Genomic DNA, 22879 nt, shown 5'->3' with positions numbered 1-22879 from the left:
CCAGACACTGAGCAAGGCTAAACCTGAGGAAGTGTGAGGAGTCTCCCCATCAGGACATAAATACAAGCTGAAGCATCAGAATGGCAATGTGCCTGTCCTAGTGCAGAAGACTGGCCACAAGGAAGCCTTGCCACCTCAATACAGATTGCTCCCAATCCCTGAGCCTAGGAACTAAGAACTGAAGAGACAACTCTGCCAGCAGACAAGCACCCAGCTGCAGTCCTGGAGTCAGATCCCAGGCCTGCAAACCAGGACCTTACAACCCATATGAGCAATGGTCTGGGGCTGGCTGGAGCCTTGGATTTATGGCCTTAATGGCTGAGCTGACAGTCTAAGTCAGGCTCCAGATTCTGCTGCTGAATGCAGACATCACTGCCCCTCCTGCCCACCCCCTCCACAAGCTCAGGGAGTCTGTTAAGGCAGAACCGCACAAATGGGAAACACCCATCAAATGCAGCGGGATATTAACTTCGCTGGGAAGCCTTTATATGCCATTACTTCAGAAAGGATTCCTTGTTAGTCCTACCATTAAACAATTAAATTGTCAGAGATGAATCTGTGCATGTGTGTGCAGAGCTCCTGTGTGTGCGGGATGTGTGATCTCCCACTCAGGTGATGTCTGCACCAGGTTCTCCCTCCCCACCCCCGCCTTCCTCCCTCCCCATCTTTCCACCCTGATTTTATGCCTTTTCCTTTTACATGGTGGAAAATAAATATATCTTCCCAGTGGCATAAGCAGGTTCTGTTTTGAACTTTGCCTGCAAATTTTCTACTATTCACAAGCTAGGAGTACAAAGAACCTCCAAGATGAAGCTGTCTCCACGTACACCCCCACCCCACCCCCACCTTCCTTCCAATGCTGTTTATGACTCAGTTCAGCACATGTGTGTTAGATGCGTGCACATTGTGTCAAGAGCTCTTCGTCCAGGCGAATATCTGCAACGGAGGGGAAGGAAAGTGAATGTGCCAATTCCCATATGTTTTTATTAAAATAATTTCCTTGTAAATGCTTGTGAAAAGTAGATGCATTTCAACAAACCTGGTAGTAATTATTTCAGTAAATACAGAACACACTACTTGGATTCAATAACATTTAATATTTAATAAATATAATTTGACCCACACTTTGTTTTCTACACATTTTCACATAGCTGAAATTATTACTACATTGGAACATATATTCCTGTAAGCTACCGAAACTCTTCTCTAGTGTCTGATCACATTAAAAAAAAAAAAAAAAGCTAAAAACAAACATAAAGACTTCAGCAATCACCTATGTATAAGGTCATGAGCTTTGAGAAAATGCTGTTGGTGTGTACATGTCCTCCAGCCCCTGAAAGAATTGTTGGTGCAGTATCATATAAACATACATAAACACATGAGCACTGGAGCACACAGGTGCACACACATGTACACATGAACACAGACACCATTTGTCTCTGCCATTTTTGGTAAAACTAAGGGTTGAGTCTGGGCCTCACCCATTCTACAGAGATCCTCTATACTACTGCCTTCTAGCTCTCTACTGAGCTAATCTTGTTTGTTTTAGAACAGTCACTGGGTATCTGGCTGGCAGAGGACTTGCTGTATAGACCAGGCTGGCTTCTACCTCAGGAGTGCTGGGATTAAAGGCATGTACCACTGGGTATGACTCACTGAGCTAATCTCAAGTCTTGTGAAGCATTCAGTCTACCTGTTAATAACATATGCGTGAAGCACGTGCCGAAGACCAGGGTTTCAAGATAAGCAATGAGTAGCTGGCTTCGTCACTTTCCCCTGCTTTTTCAGCTCTCATTCCTCCTGGTGTGTGTGTCTGTGTGTGTGTGTGTGTGTGTGTGTGTGTGTGTGTGTGTGTGTGTGGCAGGATGACAAAAATAAGGCTTTGTAACTCTTAATTTATTTCACAACAACATGGGTTCTATTTAGACTTGGGCCCTGATGTCAATACCTTTATACCTTCACATGCCTGCTTGGCCTTACTAAAATCTGGCTCTGGTTTTAGATGGAATGGCACCTCTATATTCAATACTTCATGCTGCAGAATTTGTGCTTTGGATCATGTAAACCCACCTGTGTATTTAGATTTGGGGCTAACAAAAAATTATGGCATAGTATGCATGCCTGTAATCCTGGTACTTGGGAGGGAAGTGGGAGATTAGAAGTTCCAGGCCAGCCTCAGCTACAAAGCACATTCTAGCTATTCAAGCCTTTCTTCCCAAAGATCAGAAAAGGATGTGGGGTGGAAATTTTTCCTAGAGCAACAAAAAAGGAATATAGAAGCAAACAAACAAAATGATCATTTCAAAAAGCACTCCTGGTACCTTTTCTTATTCTTATTTGCTTATTATCTCAGCTTACTAAGTAAAAAGTCAATGCCTATCTCCGGGGAGCACCCAGACTCCACCTTGCATTCAGACAACTGTTCCCTTCTGCTCCCAACACCCAGCACCACTATCTTGCATGATATAATGGCTTTGATGGCTTCAAGTTGACTTTGACCCATCCAGTGGCGTAAGCCCTGCATTGCACTCTTCTTGTTGTGGATCTAATCTTGTTATGGATCCCCCCACTGAAGATTTCCTCCTATCTCCTCTTGGCTGTCCAACTCCCATCCAAATGACTTGTGTGACTGATCACTCATCTTTCCCCTGAAGTCTTGGAGTGAATGTTGGTTTCCAGACTCCCTGTTACCACACTGATATAAAATATAAAATATAAAATACCGTAACTGGTATAAAATGTTGATAGCATCCAAAAAAGCAGTGCCACAGAATATTTTTCACTGAAAAAGTTACTGAGTACGTTAGAAGAACATCTCTTTGCAGCTAGTCAGGATATTTACTGTAAACCATTTCCCATTAATTGCTCATGTAGGTCTCCAAAAGCAGCAGCCTGATCAAGGGACCATATATATTACAGGATTAGCATCCAGAAATAAAACCCCACCAGCTTACATCTGAAGTCATGCCATTAATTATCAGTTGCTTTCATTACAGTTTTTGTAATGTTATGACACTCCCATTAAAATACAAATATCCCTGAGGGAGATAACATGCAAAGCTCATTATCAACAGTTTACATCTTTTGGGGGATTACTTCAGGATTACTTCACTTCTGATGAAATGAATCACTTTCTATTTGTGAAGGTGAATGAGTAAAGATAGCTTCTGAGGAAGTACTCTACACAACTCCTGTGCTCTGCTAGCAGGACATCAAGGACAGGCTACCTCTGCCGACTTCTACCACCTAACCACAAGTTCCTCTCAAACAAAGGGGTCTTTGCACCCTTTGACATACAAATCCCCTAAGAAAGTTTGTACATTAAACCCAGAGTGTTAATTTCAACTCTGAATAAACATGTTTGCTGGAGTCTCTAAAGAGCTGACCTACGTCTTTCTCTAATTCACTGAAAATATTTTAGTTGACTCATTGCATTCTCAGCCTTCAACCTCAGCAGACAGGAGAATGTTCATCATTCTTATCCCTTTCTTCATAGTATCTCAGCTAGACAGAATGCCGGCTGTCCCTCTATCTCCATCTGTCTGCTCCCTGATCAGACCCAGAGCCAACACACCACATTCCTTTCCATTCTGTCTTTTCATTCCTCGAGTGGTTTTGCTTTTAGCCATGGGGTGACTTGACCAGTAATCTTAGTTTCCTTTCATACTTCTTGTCCTCGAAGTCACTGGTGATAGCCTGAGTGCTCCCACTTGGGGACATCTCACGCCCATCTCCTCCCTCTCCTCCCTCTTCTGAGGCCACAACTCTAATGCGTACCCACAGCCTTTCTTTCTGTACTGCTGAGAAAGCTGCTGAGTGTTTCAAAAACATTGTCCCCTGGACATGACTTGCCCTAAAGTTTAGTTTCCTCATGTGGTTCCCCAGCACAGACCCTTGAAGATGCCCATTGCTTTCAGTACACAGTATGATCGGGTTTCATCTGTTGCCTACTTTCACATACCCACAGGTAAAACCTGAGTGCTTACTAGTCCATTAGTTGACACACCTACCATGCCCAGATGACTAACTCGTCCCAGCATTCTCCACTCTTCTACTGCTCACCGTACTGGTGAATCCCTAAGTCTGGGCTGGTGTCCTGCTCATCTCTTGCACACCTCATTATCTAGTATCTAGTTTAGTTCTCACATGTGAATGAGAAAGTAGGGAGGCTGCTTCCAGGGCAGCTTTGCCTGGAAGTGGCAGAGTTCTGTGAAGCCACTTCACACACTTCTGAGGTAGGAACTTGGGACACGTCTCTGAGTAGTGGGAATTGTTGGGTATTGTATCAGTCAGGACACTCTCAGACTGGCACTTCAGTGTAAACACTGAAGAACAATTGCGGCTTTCAATTGCAGCTCAACGTATTTTAAGCTTTATACCCAAGCATTTTTTTTCTTGCAAGTTCACACATATCCCAGAATGATGACATCATAGTGCTCAGTTGGCTGTTGTTTGTAAATTGCATTCACTCATTCCAAACACTTCACTATTGATTTGTGGTTCTTATGTCATAGCCGCAACTTACATTTTTAAATAATGTTTCACCTTCCGTAGGCACGTGACTGCCTTTTGTGGTAGCATGCTTGTTCAGCTGTCAGCAGGTGGGCACTAAGGGACAGTAACCCTGGCATTAAAAGTGAGTGAGGAAAGCTGCCAGTGAAACAGGGTCAAGTTCATATGCATAGATGCAAGGGTACAGGGCTTAAATGCAGAAATTTGGTTTGTAGACCCTTAAAGCTAAGTCTCTACACCCCAGGGTGCTATGGAGTTTCCCCAGAAGGCTGGGTTTTAGAGATAAAGCTCTAAAGAAGCAAAGGCAGCTTGTGTTGGTTCCTAGTCTCATGTTATTTCTCAATTTTATGCTTAATTTGCTCCTTTTGGTTTTATGTATTTTGACACAGCTAAGTGTGTGTGTGTGGATTCCCCATAGCCCTTTAAATGCTATGAAACTTTAATATGGGGAGATAAAAACAATAATAAGCCATGCCTCCAAGCTCCACATTTAGTTCTTTATTTGAGCTACAGGATAAACAGTTTTAGGTTAGAATTTGGATTCCCCAAACTGCACTGCTTTAAAGCAGTTGTGCCTTCTCCCTCCAGTGAAGAGTAGACTCTACCCTCTACCTGGACGTGGGACTCTCATGGACTGAAGAAAAAAAGTCATCTCGAAAATTCCAAAGTCATCATCTAATGCCCATCTTGGCATGAGTCAGGGCAATTTAACATGGTTTGGAATGAACCCAAGAAAGCCCAATCTCAGGCGTGCAACCCTGGGCTGTCTTTTGGAAAAACTGAAATATGCTGGCCACGGCCTCCTGTTTTCAGCATTGTTCTCTTGGTGTCCTTATACCCTAAGAATTTTTGTGTCTTTGATGCACAGAGTTCAGTAGGAACACTTTCTAAATAGATTAGTCCTGATGGTGGTTAATATTTGCTACTTTATTGAATAAGGCGCATTTACTTCATAAAATAAAAAAAAAAGGAAATTCACTTAGCTGCATGTCAGTCACCCAAATTTTGAGTGTACAAATGAAATGGAAAACATTTATTACACAAATTTAATTACAATTCTAGGAAATAAACATGCAAATCAGATGGAGCTCAATCTGCAGGCGCTGATCCTCTCCCCCTGGTTTGCAGTCTGTGCGCCTCCTGGATTCGCAGCGACCAGGCAGTCAGAGGCCTGGCTCTTGCAGGCGGAAGGATCACTGTTATAAAGAACAGCTTCACATTCAGCGCATCTGGCATAGTAGCAGTTCTTAACACTTTGCACAGGTGCCTCCCTTCCCCCATCCGCGCTTTGTTACGGTCTACCTCTCTAAACCTCTTCCTTCTTTGCACCAGAAGTGACCTCTCCATGACAGAGGGACCCAGACAGCAGTTATGAATCAATGTGTTTGCGGTTTGTTTGTTTTGTTTTTAAAGAAAAACCCAGCCATGCTTGGTGGCACTTGGTAGACAGAGACATGCGGATCTCTAAAAGTTGAAGGCCAGCCTGGTCTACACAGTGAGACCCAGTCTCAAAAACAAAACAGCAAAAATCCACAGAAAAACTAACTCCAATAGAATCCACTACAAGAAGAGGGGGGAAATCACTATTTGTAAAATAAAATGACTTGAGCTCCTGTCACAGCCTTTCCACTAAGGGCAAGCTTCTTTATTAGTTTTTGTTTGTTTGTCTGTTTGTTTTTCTTGTAGGTTTCCCCCACGGGATCCGCACCCAGTAGCTGCCAGTTCACGTGGCCGCAGGATGAGTGCTGCCTTGTTACACCCAGGCTGCTGGGGAAGGGATCGAACGGGCGGGGGAGCGCAAAGGCTCAGTCCAGCTCCGACATCTGTTTCTCATCTCCGTGTGCTGTACAGAGGGGAAGAAAGTCTTTAGCAAGGGGTGGGAAAGGCACAGATTTTTTTTTTTTTTAAATCACACGCACACACAATAAGAAAACTAAAGCAAAATTTAAAAAATAGACAAGACGTCTGGGCAGGTTGCGATGAACGCTTCGTGCGTTGCAGCCCCTGCCTCCGGCGGGCTGCGCGCGTGGGGTCCGGGCTGCGGGCGGGAGCGGCCCGCGCGGCCCCGAGGGCGGAGGCGGAGCGGGGGCGGAGGCAGGGCGGGCGGGGGCGCGGCGCCCCGCGATCTGGCAGAGCAGAGGGAGGCGGGGAGCGCGCTTGTCAGGTTCCCTCTCGCCCCGGGGGCATCCAGCAGAGCCGGGCTCGGAAATCCGCGGGGAAATGGCAAACAGGATTGACGGGTTTCTCGCGCTCCTCGCCAGACACATCGGCTCATTTCCATAACCGTCTGCGGCGGCGGCGGCGGGACCTGCGGGGACCTCGGCCGCCGCGCACCGGGCCACGCCGACTGGGCCCGGGAGGCGCGTGGGCAGCGGCGGCCGCGCGGAGGACGGCGGCGGCTGGAGCGCGGGGCGCGCGGTAAGAGCCGTGACCCCAGGGCGCGCGGGGGCGGGGAGGGTCGCGCGTGGGGCTGGGGCGCAGCTGGACACAGCGGGGCGCGGAGGCGGCGCGCGCTCTCCGGGGCCGCGCGCCCTTCCCGGGAGCTGCGGCGCGCACGAGGCGACCCGGGCGGTGGGCGAAGACCCCGTGGTGGCGAGTCGGGTGTCCCCGAGTAGCAGGGGGGTCGGCCTGGGGCCAAGAGGGTAGGGAGGAGGGCCTGCGGGGCGCAGGGATGCGCGTTCCGCGGAACAAGGCGCCGCTGCCGGAGCTGACACCTTGTGTCCCCGGCCACCTCCGCGCCCGCCCCTGCTCCTGGCTGCGGGCGGCGCTGTCCTCGGCTCACCTCCCCGCGGGCTGCCAGGCCCACGCCCCCGCCTCTAGCAGTCTCCTCGGCCCCGCAACTTTCCCGAGTGCCCGGCCGCAGGAGCGGGGCACCAAGGTCCACCCTAGCTCCAGCGGCGCGCACCGCGCGGGCGGCAGCAGCTCGGCGAAGGACCAGGGCAGCTGCGGGCTGGAGTGTGGCCCCGCCAGCCGCTGTGAGTCATAGCCTTGGAATCCCACCTTGGCGTGTATTTCCCATAGAAGGAAACTTGGTTTTTAGAAAGAGCGAATAATGATAGCCCTTATTCTTCAGGAGAGGCACTGGGCTCCAGCACCTTGGAAGACAACTTGCCTTTGTTCCCAGACACTTGGGCTGTTTACTTTTCCCTGCGGCCAGCGGCTAGCCGGACGGTGCCCTCGGTCCAGGAAAGGGCTTAAGGGCAGTGATACCAGTCTCCAGGGTGCGTCTGTTTAAGACCCTGGATAAGGGACCCGTCACACCCCTGTACCCCTCCTAGGGCCTGGGCTGAGAAAGCTAACCCCAACGCTCCCAGTGGGAAACCGCTGACCTCCTTAGTGCCCCCACACACACCTGCATTCCCAACCCCCAACACCGACAGAGAACTCTTAGCCTCCTGGGACTGCAGCTGGCCATTGCACTTCCCGGGGCACCACAGGGACCTGCAAAAACAAACAAAAACAAAAATCAAAAAACAAAACAAAAAACGACACCTGTCAGGTTTGGAGCGTTGAAGGGTTTTGTTCTTCCCACCCAGCCCCTCCCTCCACCATTGGTTGAACCAGCCAAACTGTTGAGATTCTGCCTGGGACCGCCTGGAGACCGTGGGTGGGGAAGTCACTTGGCTCCCCAGGACAGAGCACTGCAGTTCTCTGGATTGCAGCGGTCACCCCATGCAGTCCAGGGTTGGACTCTTGTCTTCCAGCAGCCTAGAGGCACCTTATATAAAATGCTCTGCAATTCCCAGTGTCAGGATAATCCTTCTGTCGTGCTGCTTTATGTCCAGTAGCCCCTGTTAGATTCCCGGCACCCTGAGCCATAGCAGCCAGAATGGCTTCATTCAGGAAAACCAAATTGTATAGAAATGCACTATGAAGAGCACTAGGTGAAAACGCTCACACTTCGCCTTGAGAGGGTGCTGGAGGGGCCATTCCACACTATCACCTCAGTGACCAAACAGTCTCACAAGAGCCTGAGGGCCACAAGCTCAGGTGATAACGCTCTCCGTTTTAACTAATTTCTGACCCTAAAACAAGATTTCCGTAGTATACATCATTGTGGCTGTTTTCCATATTAATAGTATAAATTTGTGAACTTGGATTCCTGGACTCCATAACAGAGGATCCATGCTAAACATGGGTGCTGTAATAGTCCAGCGTCTCAAGACCGCACTTGCCTCCCTAGTTGGTTAACATCAGTGTGAGTTCCAAATAGACCAGGAAGGCTCAATTGCAGATTCTCCTTCCCCCGCCCAAATAGTTCCAGCTCATTCATGGTTTATTCCAGCTTAAATAAATCACTTGCAGAACCCTGCCTCTCCCATTAAGATCTTGCGTGTAACAGTTTTCAACCTGAAAAAAGAAAAACTTGAAGAAATTAGATGTTATAAACAAAAGAAACAACCACACTAAAAACTATCCCGCCACGTTTCAAGTTCAAATGCATAATGATGGAATTTCATCTGTTGTAAACAATGCTAACAAATAGAAGCCCTGAGAGTCTTAACAACAGAAAAGCTGCTCCCCAAGTCATTAGAACATAAACAAACAGAGTAGGGCAGAGCAGCCCAGGGCCCGTTAATGTCCTATTAAGCAAGGTAATTGCCGCCAGGAGCCTAGAGGTGCTTTGCTTTCTTAAGGGGTGTGGGTTTGTAAACCCTCTTTTGTTTATACATAGTAAGCGTTCCACCTGGCAAAGGCTTGGATCCTCTTTCTAGATTCCACTGCAGAAGTGAGTGTCAGTCAGAATGGGCCGTGGTCTGTCTCCAGCTTTGGCATTTCTGGATACAGGTGTCTTTTAGACTAGGTTAAGAAACTGGACTCTTTGCTTGGTTGCAGAGTTTGACAGGAAGAGACCAAAGGGCTGACTGAATTTGTTAAACTGATGGAGACAAAATTTCTTTGTTGATAACTGGAAGAGTGAGATAAATGACATCTCCCAGCGTTTCTGGATAGAGATTTATTGTATTACTGGGAGGCTGACAGATACGGAGGTGTGAGTCCCCTGGGCCAGCACAGGTTCCTTCTCAGGGAGACCAGGGAGCCAGCTCACATACACACACATATCCACATGCACACACATCCACAGACTCAAAGTATGCACACACACATGCACAGACAAACAGCATGCATGCACAGACTCACGGCACGCACACACACACACACACACACACACACACACACACACATCCTTTTCCCCTAAGCCATTTCTGACATCTCTTTGGAAAGAAAAATGGAAATGCAGACTCCGAGGAGCAAGTCAGCTCTGTCCTGATTCTACCCACACATTGGCCACCCTGCCCTGTCTCTGTCCTCTGCAGGGCTTCAGCTGGATCCTAGAACACAGCTACCTGGTGAAAGACAGTCAGCTGTCAGTGGCTGCTCGGGTAGCCACAGGATCTTGCCACCTTATTGAAGCTACATTCCTCCCTTTCCCCTGGGTGTGCACTGATGTCCTAACATGTAGGGAACAGTACTCTCCATGAGACAGTGATAAGCTTATCCTTGCCCTAGCCAGAAGGTAAAAGAATGAACTGGGCCCTTGCTATAGCACAAGGAAAATCCATCTTGAGCAAGCAAGCCCGATAACATTTCATTGACAGGTTCTTAAAACACAAATGGGCCGTGCGGGTCTGGATGTCCTACAGAAACCAGGAACCAGAGGTGCCAGCCAGGTCTTCACTCTGGCCTGTGGCCCAGGATTTTCCTGCTGTCCTACCTGGCTCTTTTCTCCCTGAAACATACTCTTGACACGATCTTGAGGGCCAGCATGTCCCCATAGCCTGGATTTGACAGAATCAGAGTCTGGGCGCATCACGGAGTGGCAGAGGCTAGGCTGCTCCCTGCAGTGCTGAGGTCAGGGCTGGGAACCAGAGAGGGCTGTGTTGACTCTTGGAAAGTTCCTGCCATGCATTTGGCTTTGCAGTTTAAAGAGTTGCTGGCTGTGTCTGCCCGGAGCCCTGGCTCCTGTTTAATATTCTGCTGCTTGGTTGATGTTGTGCTTGGCTCCTGTGGGACTGCAACTCACGGCTGGAAACTGGAGCCAATTTTCTGTCTTCATCTCGCAGTGTTTTGACTGGAGGCAGATCCAGTTCAGGCCGATCAGGGCTGTGGAAACAACTACTGAGTGTCTGTCAGCCTCACCCTGGGAGGAGAGAGTAGGGTAAGATCCTGAGTGTAGAAGAGGAACTGGGGAGAGAGGAGAAAGCTGGGAAAGAGACTTAAACTCACCAAGTGTTGGGAGGACCCTAGGGACTTCCACCCCCTCCCCCAATCGATTAGCAGATCTCATCAAAGGGGTCTCCTAGGGACTTGAATAGAAAATTGATTTCACCTTATTAGTTGAAGGGAGGCTGAGGGTTCTGGCCCTTCCTCTTAGGGGTACATTTTAAAGGTCGGGAGAAAACTGTATTTGGGAGGCAGAGCAGCTGTCTGAGAGAGGCTGAGGGGATCTGAGAACAATAAGGAGAGTGGGCTCTAAAGATCCGCCCTGAAATGCAGGGCTGCTGATCTCAGTGGCTAAGCTAACAGCATCAAGAGCTTGCTAAGGTTTCCTTGGAAAAATAATCAGATGGTTGGGGACTGGGGGGTGGGGAGGAAGTAAAAGTTTCTTCAAGCACAGGAAGATGCTGAGACCATCCTCAGGCTGGCTCCTAATCAGAGCTCTTTATCTATCCCCCTCCCTTCTTTTCCACCCCAGATCTAAGGCTGTTAGAGATGACGCTGGTTCTGTCCATGAATAGATTCTGCGAGCCCATTGTCTCAGAAGGAGCTGCTGAGATTGCCGGGTACCAAACACTATGGGAGGCTGACAGCTACGGAGGTGCGAGCCCCCCAGGGCCAGCTCCAGTTCCTTCTCAGGGAGACCGGGGAGCCAGCTCACACCTGGCAGGTATGGCCTTTGGCCTTCTCCTTAGGAGGCAGTGTCTAGTTGGATCCCGGGGCTGGGCTCCTTGGGAAAGCCTGTGGTCTACCACTGTGGATGTCGGGGAACAGCATTTTTAAAGGGACTGAAGTAGATAGCAAAAGTTTGGATTCCAGCTTTCTGACCCATTGGAGCGAATGGTTCTCAGGGATGTACAAACGGTCACCGATTCCACAGCGAGACCTCTATCCCACAGTTCATAAAGGAATCTGCCACAGCTTCAAGCTGCCTCTCTTTGTGGACCACACAATTGATGAGAAAATAGAATATGTTCTTCTAGACATTAATTCTGATAGTCTCAAATAAGTTCTTCTGTGTTCTTATTCAGTGATCGGTCTGTGGGTCTTCTCTCTCTCTCTCTCTCTCTCTCTCTCTCTCTCTCTCTCTCTCTCTAAGAAACTGAAATATAAGTTTCATGAAAATCTGGTTCATGAGAAGGTTTTAAAGTCCTCAAAGGGGACCTTTGCTTTATTCATGGTTGACATGTTAACATTTCCAGAGTGGAACATAATTTAATTGCTCCAAATTCTAAACTTTAATATTTAACTTTGTATTTTAAGAGAAAAAAATGTTATAACTCCCATGTATAGGTGTGCGTTTTTTTTTTTTTTACTAACTCTAAAGTGATTCGTATCCATGGTTCTGCCACCTGTGAGAAGAGTCTGAGTAAGGGAAGTGCTGGCATTACTTCAGATAGGTCACACCCCTTCCACCCGTGGATTCTGCTGTTGCCCTGTGCACAGAGTTGAGATTCCAGGCACTTAGTAAATGAAGAAAGGTGGGTGACATTTTCCTCTAACCCTGCCTGGAAATCTTTACCTTCCCAGGTTCATAGGACTCTGTCCAATAGCAACTATGAAGACAGGTTTGTTTTTGTGTCACTGAGTGTACAGACAGGGATGTAGCCAAGTTCTCCACTAGAGGGAAAGGAAATGAAAGTATTTTGCTTTGAGAATCTCTGGCAGGCCTTGTGTCATTTGTCTGTCTGATTTATTACCACAGGATCGCATTACAGGGGAATTCCAAATCCTATAAGCACACCCAAGGTCACATACTTCAAGAGGAAGTATGCAGAAGACGAAGATCTTCATCCACCACTCAGCAGCTGCAGCCATAAAGTACGTTTTAAATAGTAGTTACTTCATTAACAGTTACGATACTTCATAGCACACACTTGAACCATTTCCAGACATTAAATGTTCCACCCAAGCAATAGAAGAGAGCCATTTCTCTGTGGGGCCACGTGAATTGCTGTCACATGTAGGGGGTGGGGACCTGCACTGGATAGTTTTATGTCAATTCATCACAAGCTAAAGTCATCTGAGAGGAGGGAACTTCAATTGAGAAGATGCCTCCATAAGATCAGGCCGTAAGCAAGCCTCTAAGGCATTTTCTTAATTAGTGATTAATGGGGGATGGCATGGCACACTGTGGGAGGTGCCACCCGTAGGCTTGTGGTCCTGGGTTCTATAAGAAAGCAGGCTGAACAAGCCAGGATGAGGAAGCCAGTAAGCAGCATCCATCCATGGCTTCTGCATCAGCTCCTGCCTCCAGGTTCCTGCTCTGTTTGAGCTCCTGTCCTGACTTCTCCAATGATGAACAGTGCTGTGGCAGTGTAAGCCTAACAAACCCTTTCCCTCCCCAGCTTGCTTTTTGGCTGTGGTGCTTCCTCACAGCACTAGAAACCCTAACTAGGACAGAGGCTGTGTTCCTTCTCATACTCCTTGAAGAAAGAACCAGAAAGAGATTCTCTCCCCAGATATAATATTACGTAAGGAAACACATCCTTTTGCCTGTGATCTAATATTCCCAGGTTGAGGGATAGGGCTGCTCTGTGGTATCATGTGGTGGGGATGCACTTGACTGCGAGGCCACTGCTTCTGCTAATTGGGGTTTTCCTGACCTCCTGAGGTCAATGAATCGTCCCTTGGATGCATGCACAGAAAGCAGTCATGCTGTTCCTGATATATCCTAGCATATGTCAAGTTTGTCAAAATTCAGAATTCATTCCCAAGGAAGGAAACAAAGATAGCTATTTTTCTTTTCACAAACATAAAGAAATAACATGGTAGGGGGAAAGCGCATGAGGTAAAGAGCTGGGCATTATTAGTTCTTCCATACAGTGCCTTCCCTCCAGACCTCCACTGACCTTACCAAGGAGGAGCAGCCAGAGCCCAGTGGCCCAGGTGCTGAGGCCAGCATGCACTGCCTCCGTGACCCTACACAACCCATTCATTCTGTCTCCCCTCTCCCACCCCTCCCCAGCCTTCAGACGTTGCTTCTGCGTGTTTGTAAAAAGGCACCCGTGTTTGTTTCTTTAGCTTCTGTGTTGTGGCTCCATGAGCTTTCCAGTTGCTACTGGGATGTGCCAGGTGCGATGTCACATCCTGTGATCCCAGCACTTGAAAGGAGGGCAGGTGGATTGCTGCAAGTTCAGTCTGGGCTCCATTGTGAGGTCCAGGGCCGCATAGGCTACATAGCAAGGCCATGTCTCGTTTTTATTTTATTTTTACAAAAACAAGCTATCGATAATAACAATTTTTAATGGTTTTGCAGCATCCTTCACCCAGTGACAGCCTCACACAGCCCAGGACTGACCCCACCTCCCCACCTCCCCACCTCCCACCCCCAGTTTCTCTCTGCTTCTCTATTTTCTTCCCCAAATCCCTCCGTTTCCAGGTGCTTAGTCTGAGCTTCATTGGCTGTACTTTCCCTCTTACTTAATAAGGCAGATGACAGATATGCAAAGCCAGCAGTTTTCCTTGGTGGCCTCATCCACACTCTGCCATGCCCACTAGAACCTGTATCTCAAATCTGTAAAAGACACGCACTGGGGCTGGAGAGATGGTTCAGCAGTTCAGAGCACTGGCTGCTTTTGCAGAGGACCTGAGTTCTATTTGCCAACACCCATTTGGCAGCTCACAACTGAATGTAACTCAAATTCCACAGAGTCCAGTGTCGTCTTCTCGCCTCTCATGTGTGGGGATCAGGCACTCACATAGTGCACAGACAAACATGCTGGCAAACACTCATACACATAAAAATGATTTTCAACCGTTAAGGATGGCACAGGCCTTAATTCCATCCAGGTGACAGAGGCAGGCAGATCTCTGTGAATTTAAGGCTAGCTTGGTCTACTTAATGAGTTCCAGGTCAGCCAAGGATATATAATGGAGAGAGCCTATCTCAAAAAAAAAAAATCAATTAATAGTAGTAAGACTCTTTGAAAAATGGGTGAATTTTAAAACATACTGCTGTGAAATGCATGTGTGTGTCTCTGCACAAAGACATGTAAAATACAGCTTGATATATTTCACCCAGAGCATCCCTTGTCACTGACAGCCAGGTCTCGCTGAATCCTCTCAGTGCTGCTTCAGATTACCTAGTCCTTACCCCTACAACAATTGCTGGCCTGACCTCTGACCCCCACAACAATTGCTGGCCTGACCTCTGACCCCCACAACAATTGCTGGCCTGACCTCTGACCCCCACAACAATTGCTGGCCTGACCTCTGACCCCCACAACAATTGCTGGCCTGACCTCTGACCCCCACAATAATTGCTGGCCTGACCTCTGACAGCTCTGGTTGACTGTGTCTCAGCTTCTCCTTCACCGTGACTGAGCCTTCTAGCTGGGCCCTCCTCAGGTCCACACTAGTAAGTTAGGAAACAGGAGGGTTTGGGGGTGTCCAGTGCAATGGGGCCAGCCTCTAAACGGGTGATACTGTTTTCACAAGCTTCGTTCCGTAAGGGTTCTCCTGCCTCTGGTTTTCAGACCATCTCCGTTTTCGAGGAGCGAGCACACATCCTTTACATGTCCTTGGAGAAACTCAGGTTCATCGATGACCCAGAAGTGTACCTGCGAAGGTCCGTTCTCATCAACAACCTGATGAAGAGGATCCACGGAGAGATTGTCATGCAGAACAGCTGGTGCCTCCCTGCCTGCTCCCTCGGTGGCACCCCCGCCCAAGAGTGGTTCCTGGCTCAAGACTGTCCTTACCGGAAACGGCCCCGGGTGGCCAAAGAGGAGTGGGAAAAGATCCACACTTGCTGTTTTTATCAGGAGTGTGGTGGTCACTGCCTGAACCTACCCCTCTCTGTCAATACAAGTGTTGGAAGCACCTCGGCTGCTGTGGCCTCGGCCGCCTCTTCCTCTTCCTCCCCGTCCACCTCTTCTTCATCCACCCCATCCTCCTCCTCCTCTCCCTCTTCCTCCTCCCCCTCTTCCCCTCTGCCTTTGCCTAGTTGCTCCCACCATGTGGACTTTGACATAGGCAGTGCACCTATTTACAAGAGCCAAATACCCGCCAGCGAAATCTTTGTCACTAACATTAGGTCGCTTGGTGTCCAGGAAAAGGTCAAATTCAACAATGATGGGAAAGTAAGCCACGAAACCAGCAGAGATGGTGATGCTCTCAGCCAAGAACCTGTGGGGAACGACCTTGATTTTGAGTGCAAAGGCCAATTTTACGATTATTTTGAGACTGGATATAATGAGAGAAACCGCGTGAGTGAGTCTTGGAAAAAGTCTTTGAGGAAAAAGGAGCTTTCTCCGAGCAGCAAACTGTGCTGCAACAGAGGGGGTAAAATGTGATGCCCCCCTACTGGCGTGGAAGCACGCACAGCATGATCAGTTTTTACTTTGGATTTTGTAGTTTTGTACAACAGATAAAATCATGCAGTGAACACCACACCGGGTTGTCTCATTGCCTGGAGATCAGATTGCACAAAACATCTGTATAGTAGGCATCCGCAAGCCACTTATTCATGTGATTTTTTTTGCCAAGGAAAGCCAACTTCATGTTTGAAAGTATACCTTAGTTTTCTTTTCTTTTTTCTTTTCTTTCCTTCTTTTTTTTGTAAAAAAAAAAAATCAGTAGAGTAGATAGAAGAAAACATGCCCTCTTTATATTCCCACTGCCCCTCCAAGGAACCTGCCGCTAGCCAAATGCAACATGTTTGCCAGTTAATTAGGTAGTTACTTGGTAAACAAATCAATATAACCAGCAGAGGTGCCTGCTTCGATGTGATGCAGTATTTTTCTTTCCTAAGTAAAAGACTGGAGACAGGAAGCTAGATGAAGTGGTTTCATGAGCTGTATCATGTTTGTACTGGACAGGTTGGGGCAAAATGAAGCGCACCTGGCAAGACAGCAATCTAGGATCTGTGGAGACAGTTCCCTACAAACTCCTTGCTTGCCTGTGATGGGTAGTGGGTGGCTAGAGAGGTGGCATACAGAGCCACCACTAATGGGGTGATAGAGAGGTGGCACATACAGAGCCATCTTTGATGAGGTGGCTAGAGAGGTGGTGTACAGGGCCATCTTGGTGATGGGGTGGCTAGAGAGGTGGTGCACAGAGCCATCTTTAATGGGGTGATAGAGGTGGCATACAGAGCCATCTCTGATAGGGTCATAGGGAGGTGGCATGCAAAGCCATCTTTGATGGGGTGGCTAGAGAGGTGGCGTTCAGGGCCATCTTAGTGATGGGGTGATAGGTGGCATACAGGGCCATCTTGGGTGCCTTATTTTATCTTAATTTTTGCCAGTGTGAAAATTAAGGATGAATCAGAGTTACAGCAGGGATTTGACAAAACACAGGGTGGATCCATGCAGTTTGGAAACTTAACTTTGAACGATCGCGTTCAACTTTCGAGTTACCCTCCCCCTTTTTCCTTTGTTTATGACGCCCAGTGGCTGTGGGTCTGATATTTTTGGGTAGAGATGGAGAAGACAATGGGGAAGGCCAACAGGAACAGAGAAGGCTGCCTTGGTTCTCCATGGCAACGAGTGGTTGCTGGGTCTGGGCTCTCCCAGCTTTGGGCTGTTTTGTTTCCTTGTCCAGTGACATTCACAGCCCGTGGCATGCGTTATATTTTTACCTGTTTTTGCATCATTTCATGCGTTTAGACTCTTAAGAGCATGTGGTTTCTATATAAGACTTTTGCTGTTGATTGAGAAGCACAATGTTAATAGATTACGTGGTGATCAATATGTTTTATCTTAAAGAATGTAAAGGTTTGTAGGTTGCGGAACGTTATTTTGGAGAAATGGGGCTCGCTTGTCATTGATATTGTGTATTTGGCCAGCACACTACTCAAACAATACCTTGGATTTGCACATTGGCAAGTGTACTCAGTGGGACTCGGAACGGCCCCACCAGCTCCTAATGAGCTACTCCAATCTCCAAGGCCAAGGATTGGTCTGGGTGACTTGGGTTTCTTAAAACGATTATTTACAGGAACCAAATGCCAAAAGGAAGAAATAGGTAAGTTCTCCCACTTTCTCCAAGATGAAGCTTTTTAATTATTGCTATTAATATTAAATAGGTCTCATTCATACAGTGTATGAGTAGATCATTTGGGCAATTGTCCACAAGGACCAATTTTTAAAAGATGTTCCTGTGTTATGGCTGAATAGTCTAGTAATGTCTCGTCCTTTATTTTCAATATTTGATGAACATTTTGGTGTTGAAAACCTAGCTGATAGATGCTTGTACATGACTTGTGTTGTAATATAGTGAGGTTTTCTTGATATATATTTATTAAAATGATCAAAATTCATTATGGTTTTTTTAAATTTCATTTTAGTGGCTATTTCTCATTTTCATGTTTTTCTGTATCAAAACAAAACAAAAACCTTCAAAATGTCTAGAAACAGAAGATGGTGACCACACAGGTTAGGAGTGAGCCTGGCCCTCAACCATAAGTGATTGCTTTGTGAGATGTCAGATTATGAAGGTGACCCATCTGTAGGCTGTTTTAACAGCCAGGGGATTGATAGTATAGCATCCCCTTCCGTCCTGCATCCATCCATGTTTCTTAGAACCTAATGTTTTATTTGATGAAGAGGGAGATCTAGTTGAAAGGAAATGTATTCTCAGTGCAGTACTGTATGAGCGTTTAAATGTGAAAGAATGCTTTTGCCCCCAGTATTTCCAGATAGCATGATCTTGGTGTGTTCATACTGTGTTATTTGGAGGGTTTTAGAAGAAGGCCTTATTATGTATCCCAGGCTGACCCAAGTTCCTCAGTCCTGCCTCTGCCTCCCAGGTATCTTTCTCAGATGCCGACACACAGTTGGAATTTTTGACTGCTCACCTGAGCAGGCTCATGCATCTGCTCAGCAGAACCTGGTAGAATCATTCCTTTGCAGCGTAAGAATCAGTGCCTATTTGTCTCCAGGGGTTTGTTTCTAGGACATTTCTGGAATACTGAAAGAAACTTTTTCTAAAACAACACACAAGAAGCCTATACAGGCATCCAGATTACAGAAATGTTCTGTCACCGGTGTCAGTGTGAACGCTTCCTGTGTGGCTCTGGATACGTAGATTGTGGCATCTAGAGCACTAGCTAGATCTCTCCAGTGGCCAAGGCACTGCCATAGTGGACCCCTCTCTGCTGGGTTCTTTGTGAGGGTTAGCCACTCTCCTACAGGAAGAAGCTGGAGAGGAGGGTCTGGAGTTTTTCGAGCAATCTCCCTAGCTTAACCACTGAGTTCCAGGCCACCGAAAAACCCTGTCTCATAAAACAAAACAAAACAAAAAAGGGCAGTTTCTGAAGCACAATGCTTGAAGCTGACCTCTGGTCTTCACATGCACAGGCATGTGTGTGCACACTCACACACAGACATTGACCCATGTGTGTATCTGCACACACTTGAACACAGGCATGAGAGCACAAAGAAATTCATTGAAAAACAACAGCAACCAAATAACCCAAGTGTCCCCAGGCTGTGTGATCAAAAGAGTACTTACCTAACATGCACACGGCTCTGGGTTCAGCCGCCATCACTGTGTGGACAGCACCATTCACATACCTCTAATCCCATATGGGGAGGTGGAGAGAGAGGAGCAGAAGTCCAACTGCATAGCAAGTATGGCAGTGGGAAGCCTGCCTGAGATACTTGAGACCCGGTCTAAAAATGAAGAAATCCTGCTCCCCAACATCAGCTCCCTGCAGCTTCTACTGCATGTTTGTAATCCAGTCGTTTCTGTCCTTTCCCTCCCAACGGTGGGTAGTTGTAGAAGGTGACCTGACAAAGACACTGTCTGCCCAACTATCTATCTATCCATCTAGAGTCTCCCTATGGAGCCCTGGCTTGAACTCAGAGATCCACCTGCCTCTGCTTCCCAAGTGCTGTGTTTAAAAGCATGTGCCACCATGCCCAACTGCCACCCACTCTTAAAACCCTGTTACCTGCAGGACCTTTGAAATTGTCTTAGTGATAGGATGTGCAGGGACCAGGAACATGGGAGGATGGCAGAGAAGCTAAAACCAGAAGTCTCCATTCAGTAACCATTATTAATTAGTAAAACCTCTTTGATGTGATCTTCTAAAGCAATAGAGACTTAGAAGGTCCAACGTGCTCGTTTGTCACACAAGGGCTGGGTATCAGGAGCCACGCAGGAAGCAGACTCCAGTGAAGCATGGCCAGTCAGAAAATTGTGGCACATACAACTGTACCAGTTTCTCCCGTCCTGACAGAGCACCAGGAGATGCCAACATCAGGGCTAAACATCAGGCAACGTGGCAGGTTTCTTCCACTGAAATTAGGTCTGTATCCTTCATGCAACTGAAAGCAGACAAGGAAATGAGTTGTTCAAGCCCACGTTTATGACAGACCCTTGAATGAACTTATAGTTAAGGTTACCATATCTCTGTTAATCTTGTGAGGTCTCTGCAAAGCCAACAGTCAGTGTCATGATGGCATGATAGAACAATCCAGTAAAGAGAACAATGAAATTAATATTTAAAAAAAGAAAAAGAAGCAGCTATGATGTATGACTTTCAGTAATCTCTCTCTCTCTCTCTCTCTCTCTCTCTCTCTCTCTCTTCCTCTCCCCTCTGTGTGTGTGTGTGTATGCAGCTGTTCTTATACACAGGCATTCTACAGACCCACCTAAGGCTATCTTTCCCCAATCACTCCCCATTCTATTTTTTGAGGCAGGATCTTCACTGAATTTGAAGCTCAATGATCAGCCTGACTGGCTATTGAGCTCCAGGGCTCTTCCTGTCTCCACCTCTCCAGTGGTGGGGTTGCAGGCATGTGTTGCCATGCCTGGCTGTTACATGTGTGCTAAGGACAGAGCTGAGGCCCGTATGCTTGTGCAGCAAGAATTTCTGGCGAACAGTCACCATAGAGCCTCTGATTTTTGAGTGGCATCCCTCTCTCTGAACTTGGAGCTTCCCATTTCAGCTAGACGGGCTGTCCAGCAAGCCCTGGGATCCTCCTGTCTACATTGTCTCCCAGTACTTGTATTACAGGTATACACCTCCATACCTGGCTCTTGACATGGGAGCTGGGTAGACCCTCATGCTTGTATGGCAAACCTTTCCTCCTATTCCCAGCCCCATTGCTGTGATCTGATTCTGTGGTTTCCAACAAATGTGTTTGTGACCTCATCATCTTACAAAGCCAGCTGTTATTTTCTGGGAGTTACAGTTGTATCCTGTGAGCAGGGTGTATTTTCTTCATATTACAGAAAAATCTCTCTGTTTGAAGTGCTGCTTCATGACCTGGGGTGTTGTGTATTAGTGGGAGAACTCACTTAGGAAAAGTACTTGCAAAGATTAAGTTATGAGCACTTGAGTCTCGCATCCTGCCATGAAGTGCATCAGCAAGTGAGTTTAATAAAACATGCTGTTTAAAATAGCCTGTAATTTCCTGTCTCTGCATTTCCCTTCAGTATCTGTGACGGGCTGAAGAACGATGACTAAACAGGGAACTCACACAGTCTAGTCTGCTGCTGCTGGCCGCAAACCTCTCTGAGAGCAACTGCAGCTTTTATAAACAGCTCTCTTCTGGGCTGACTATGCGTGTTCGTTTGTTTGCTTGTTTGTTTCTCTTCGTGTTGATCCAATTTGTTAATTTTGAAAATGCAAACCACTCATTCATAGCTTGAAACACCTGCTTTTGACCACAATGGAACTGATAAAAACACATGAAGATGAATGAACCTATTCTCCTGTAATTTCCCATTTCTCAGTCTTATTTTTCAACTATTTGCAAGATTTAAAGCGACAGAAATCTGACTGGATACTTTACCTAGGGTCAGGGAGAACTCACATGGTCTAGAACTGTTACAGGTGACAGCTGTGAAGAGCAGGGGCAGGTGTCAGCTTTGTAGGGCAGGACCAAAGGAGCACCCTTTGGCTGGTGCTGCCCAGGCTAGACTGGGTTCCATCCAGGCCATTCCAGAGGAACAGCTGGGTCTTAGCCTCAGACATGTGATGGCTGTCGCTTGAAGCCAGGGCTGATGCTTCTGGTCACTTCTGTGGATGCCCTCTGAGGTGACTGTGCCACTCGGTTTTTCTTGCCATGAGGTAGGGGAGGTGAGTGGGTTCTTCTGAAGGGCACCTGAGGCCGCATTCAGACATCTCTGCAAGAAGTCCAGAAACAGGCTCCCTGTGTGCCCAGAAGAAAAGGCGAAGACACCCTTTGTCAAATCTCAGAAGACTGAGTTTCCTTTGCTTGCCTACCTCTTCCAGAGCTGGAAAAGCTTCTTGTGTTGTTCTCCAAGTCTGTAGATAGCGAAAACCTCTCAGCGCTGAGATGGAGGCACCACCCCCAGGCACCTTTCCATTCTGTTCAGGCAGGGACTGGCTTGTAGGCTTATGATAAAGCAGAGTCTTGAAGTGAAGTCACCCATAGACTCATGTGTTTGAATGCTTGGCCCCGAGGGAGTAACAACACCATTAGGAGGTGTGGTCTTGGTGGAGGAAGTATGTCATTTTAGGAATGGGCTTTGAGATATTAGATGCTTAAACCCATGCTCAGTGGCTCACCGTTTCACTCCTGCTGCCTGCAGATCAAGATGGAGAACTCTCAGGTCCCCTCCAGCACCATGTCTGCCCACAAGCTGCCATGCTTCCTTCCATGATGATAATGGACTAAACCTCTGAACTGTAAACCAGCCCCAATTAAATGTTGTCCTTTATAAGAATTCCCATACTCATGGTGTCTCCTCACAGCAATAGAACCCCAATTATGACAGAAGTAGGTACCAGGAGCTGGGGTGTTGCTGTGATAGGCCTGACCAAGCTTTTGTTTAGAGGAATGGGGACATTGAGTCTCTGGATTAGAAAAGCAGTGGAATGCTTTAGGTAGGGCTTAATGGGCTATACTAGTAGGAACATGGAAGACAGTGGTGCTGGGGGTGATTTGAACTGTGGAAGTCCTTGAGTTCAGGAGGTTTCAGAGGAGAAGAATATCAGTGGCCTAGAGATTGATTGTTCTTGGGATATTTTGTCAAAGAATGTGGCTGGTTTTTGCCCTCCTCCAAAAGTCTGCCTGAGGCTAAAGTGAAGAGTTTCAGATTAATTGCATTGGAAAGGCAATCTCAAAACAACCTAGTAGAAGCTCTGTCATGTGGTTACTAGTGACCACTCCTTTTCCTTTTAAATAATTTATTATTATTTTATGTGCATTGGTGTTTTGTCTGTATG

At 47.2% G+C, this 22879-nt stretch overlaps 1 protein-coding gene across 2 annotated transcripts; it reads left to right on the top strand.

The window, feature by feature from the left end:
* Positions 1-6663: 6663 nt before the first annotated feature.
* Sertad4 (SERTA domain containing 4) lies at positions 6664-17989 on the top strand. Of its 2 annotated transcripts, none has more exons than XM_085843965.1 (4): positions 6664-6930; positions 11210-11401; positions 12437-12552; positions 15210-17989. In XM_085843965.1, the coding sequence occupies exons 2-4, from the start codon at positions 11227-11229 to the stop codon at positions 16026-16028; spliced, it is 1110 nt and encodes a 369-aa protein (XP_085700091.1). In that variant the 5' UTR covers positions 6664-6930; positions 11210-11226; the 3' UTR covers positions 16029-17989. The 2 variants fall into 2 exon arrangements, with proteins under 2 accessions (XP_085700091.1, XP_021032590.1); XM_021176931.3 differs by lacking the exon at positions 6664-6930 and adding an exon at positions 7626-7733.
* The last annotated feature ends 4890 nt before the right edge of the window (positions 17990-22879 follow it).

Source organism: Mus caroli, unplaced genomic scaffold (genome assembly GCF_978045245.1).
Source record: "Mus caroli unplaced genomic scaffold, Mus_caroli_1 scaffold_1, whole genome shotgun sequence".
Classification (NCBI taxonomy): domain Eukaryota; kingdom Metazoa; phylum Chordata; class Mammalia; order Rodentia; family Muridae; genus Mus; species Mus caroli.
The sequence above is the reverse complement of the archived record's forward strand: the minus strand, read 5'-3'. Positions and strand labels throughout refer to the sequence as shown.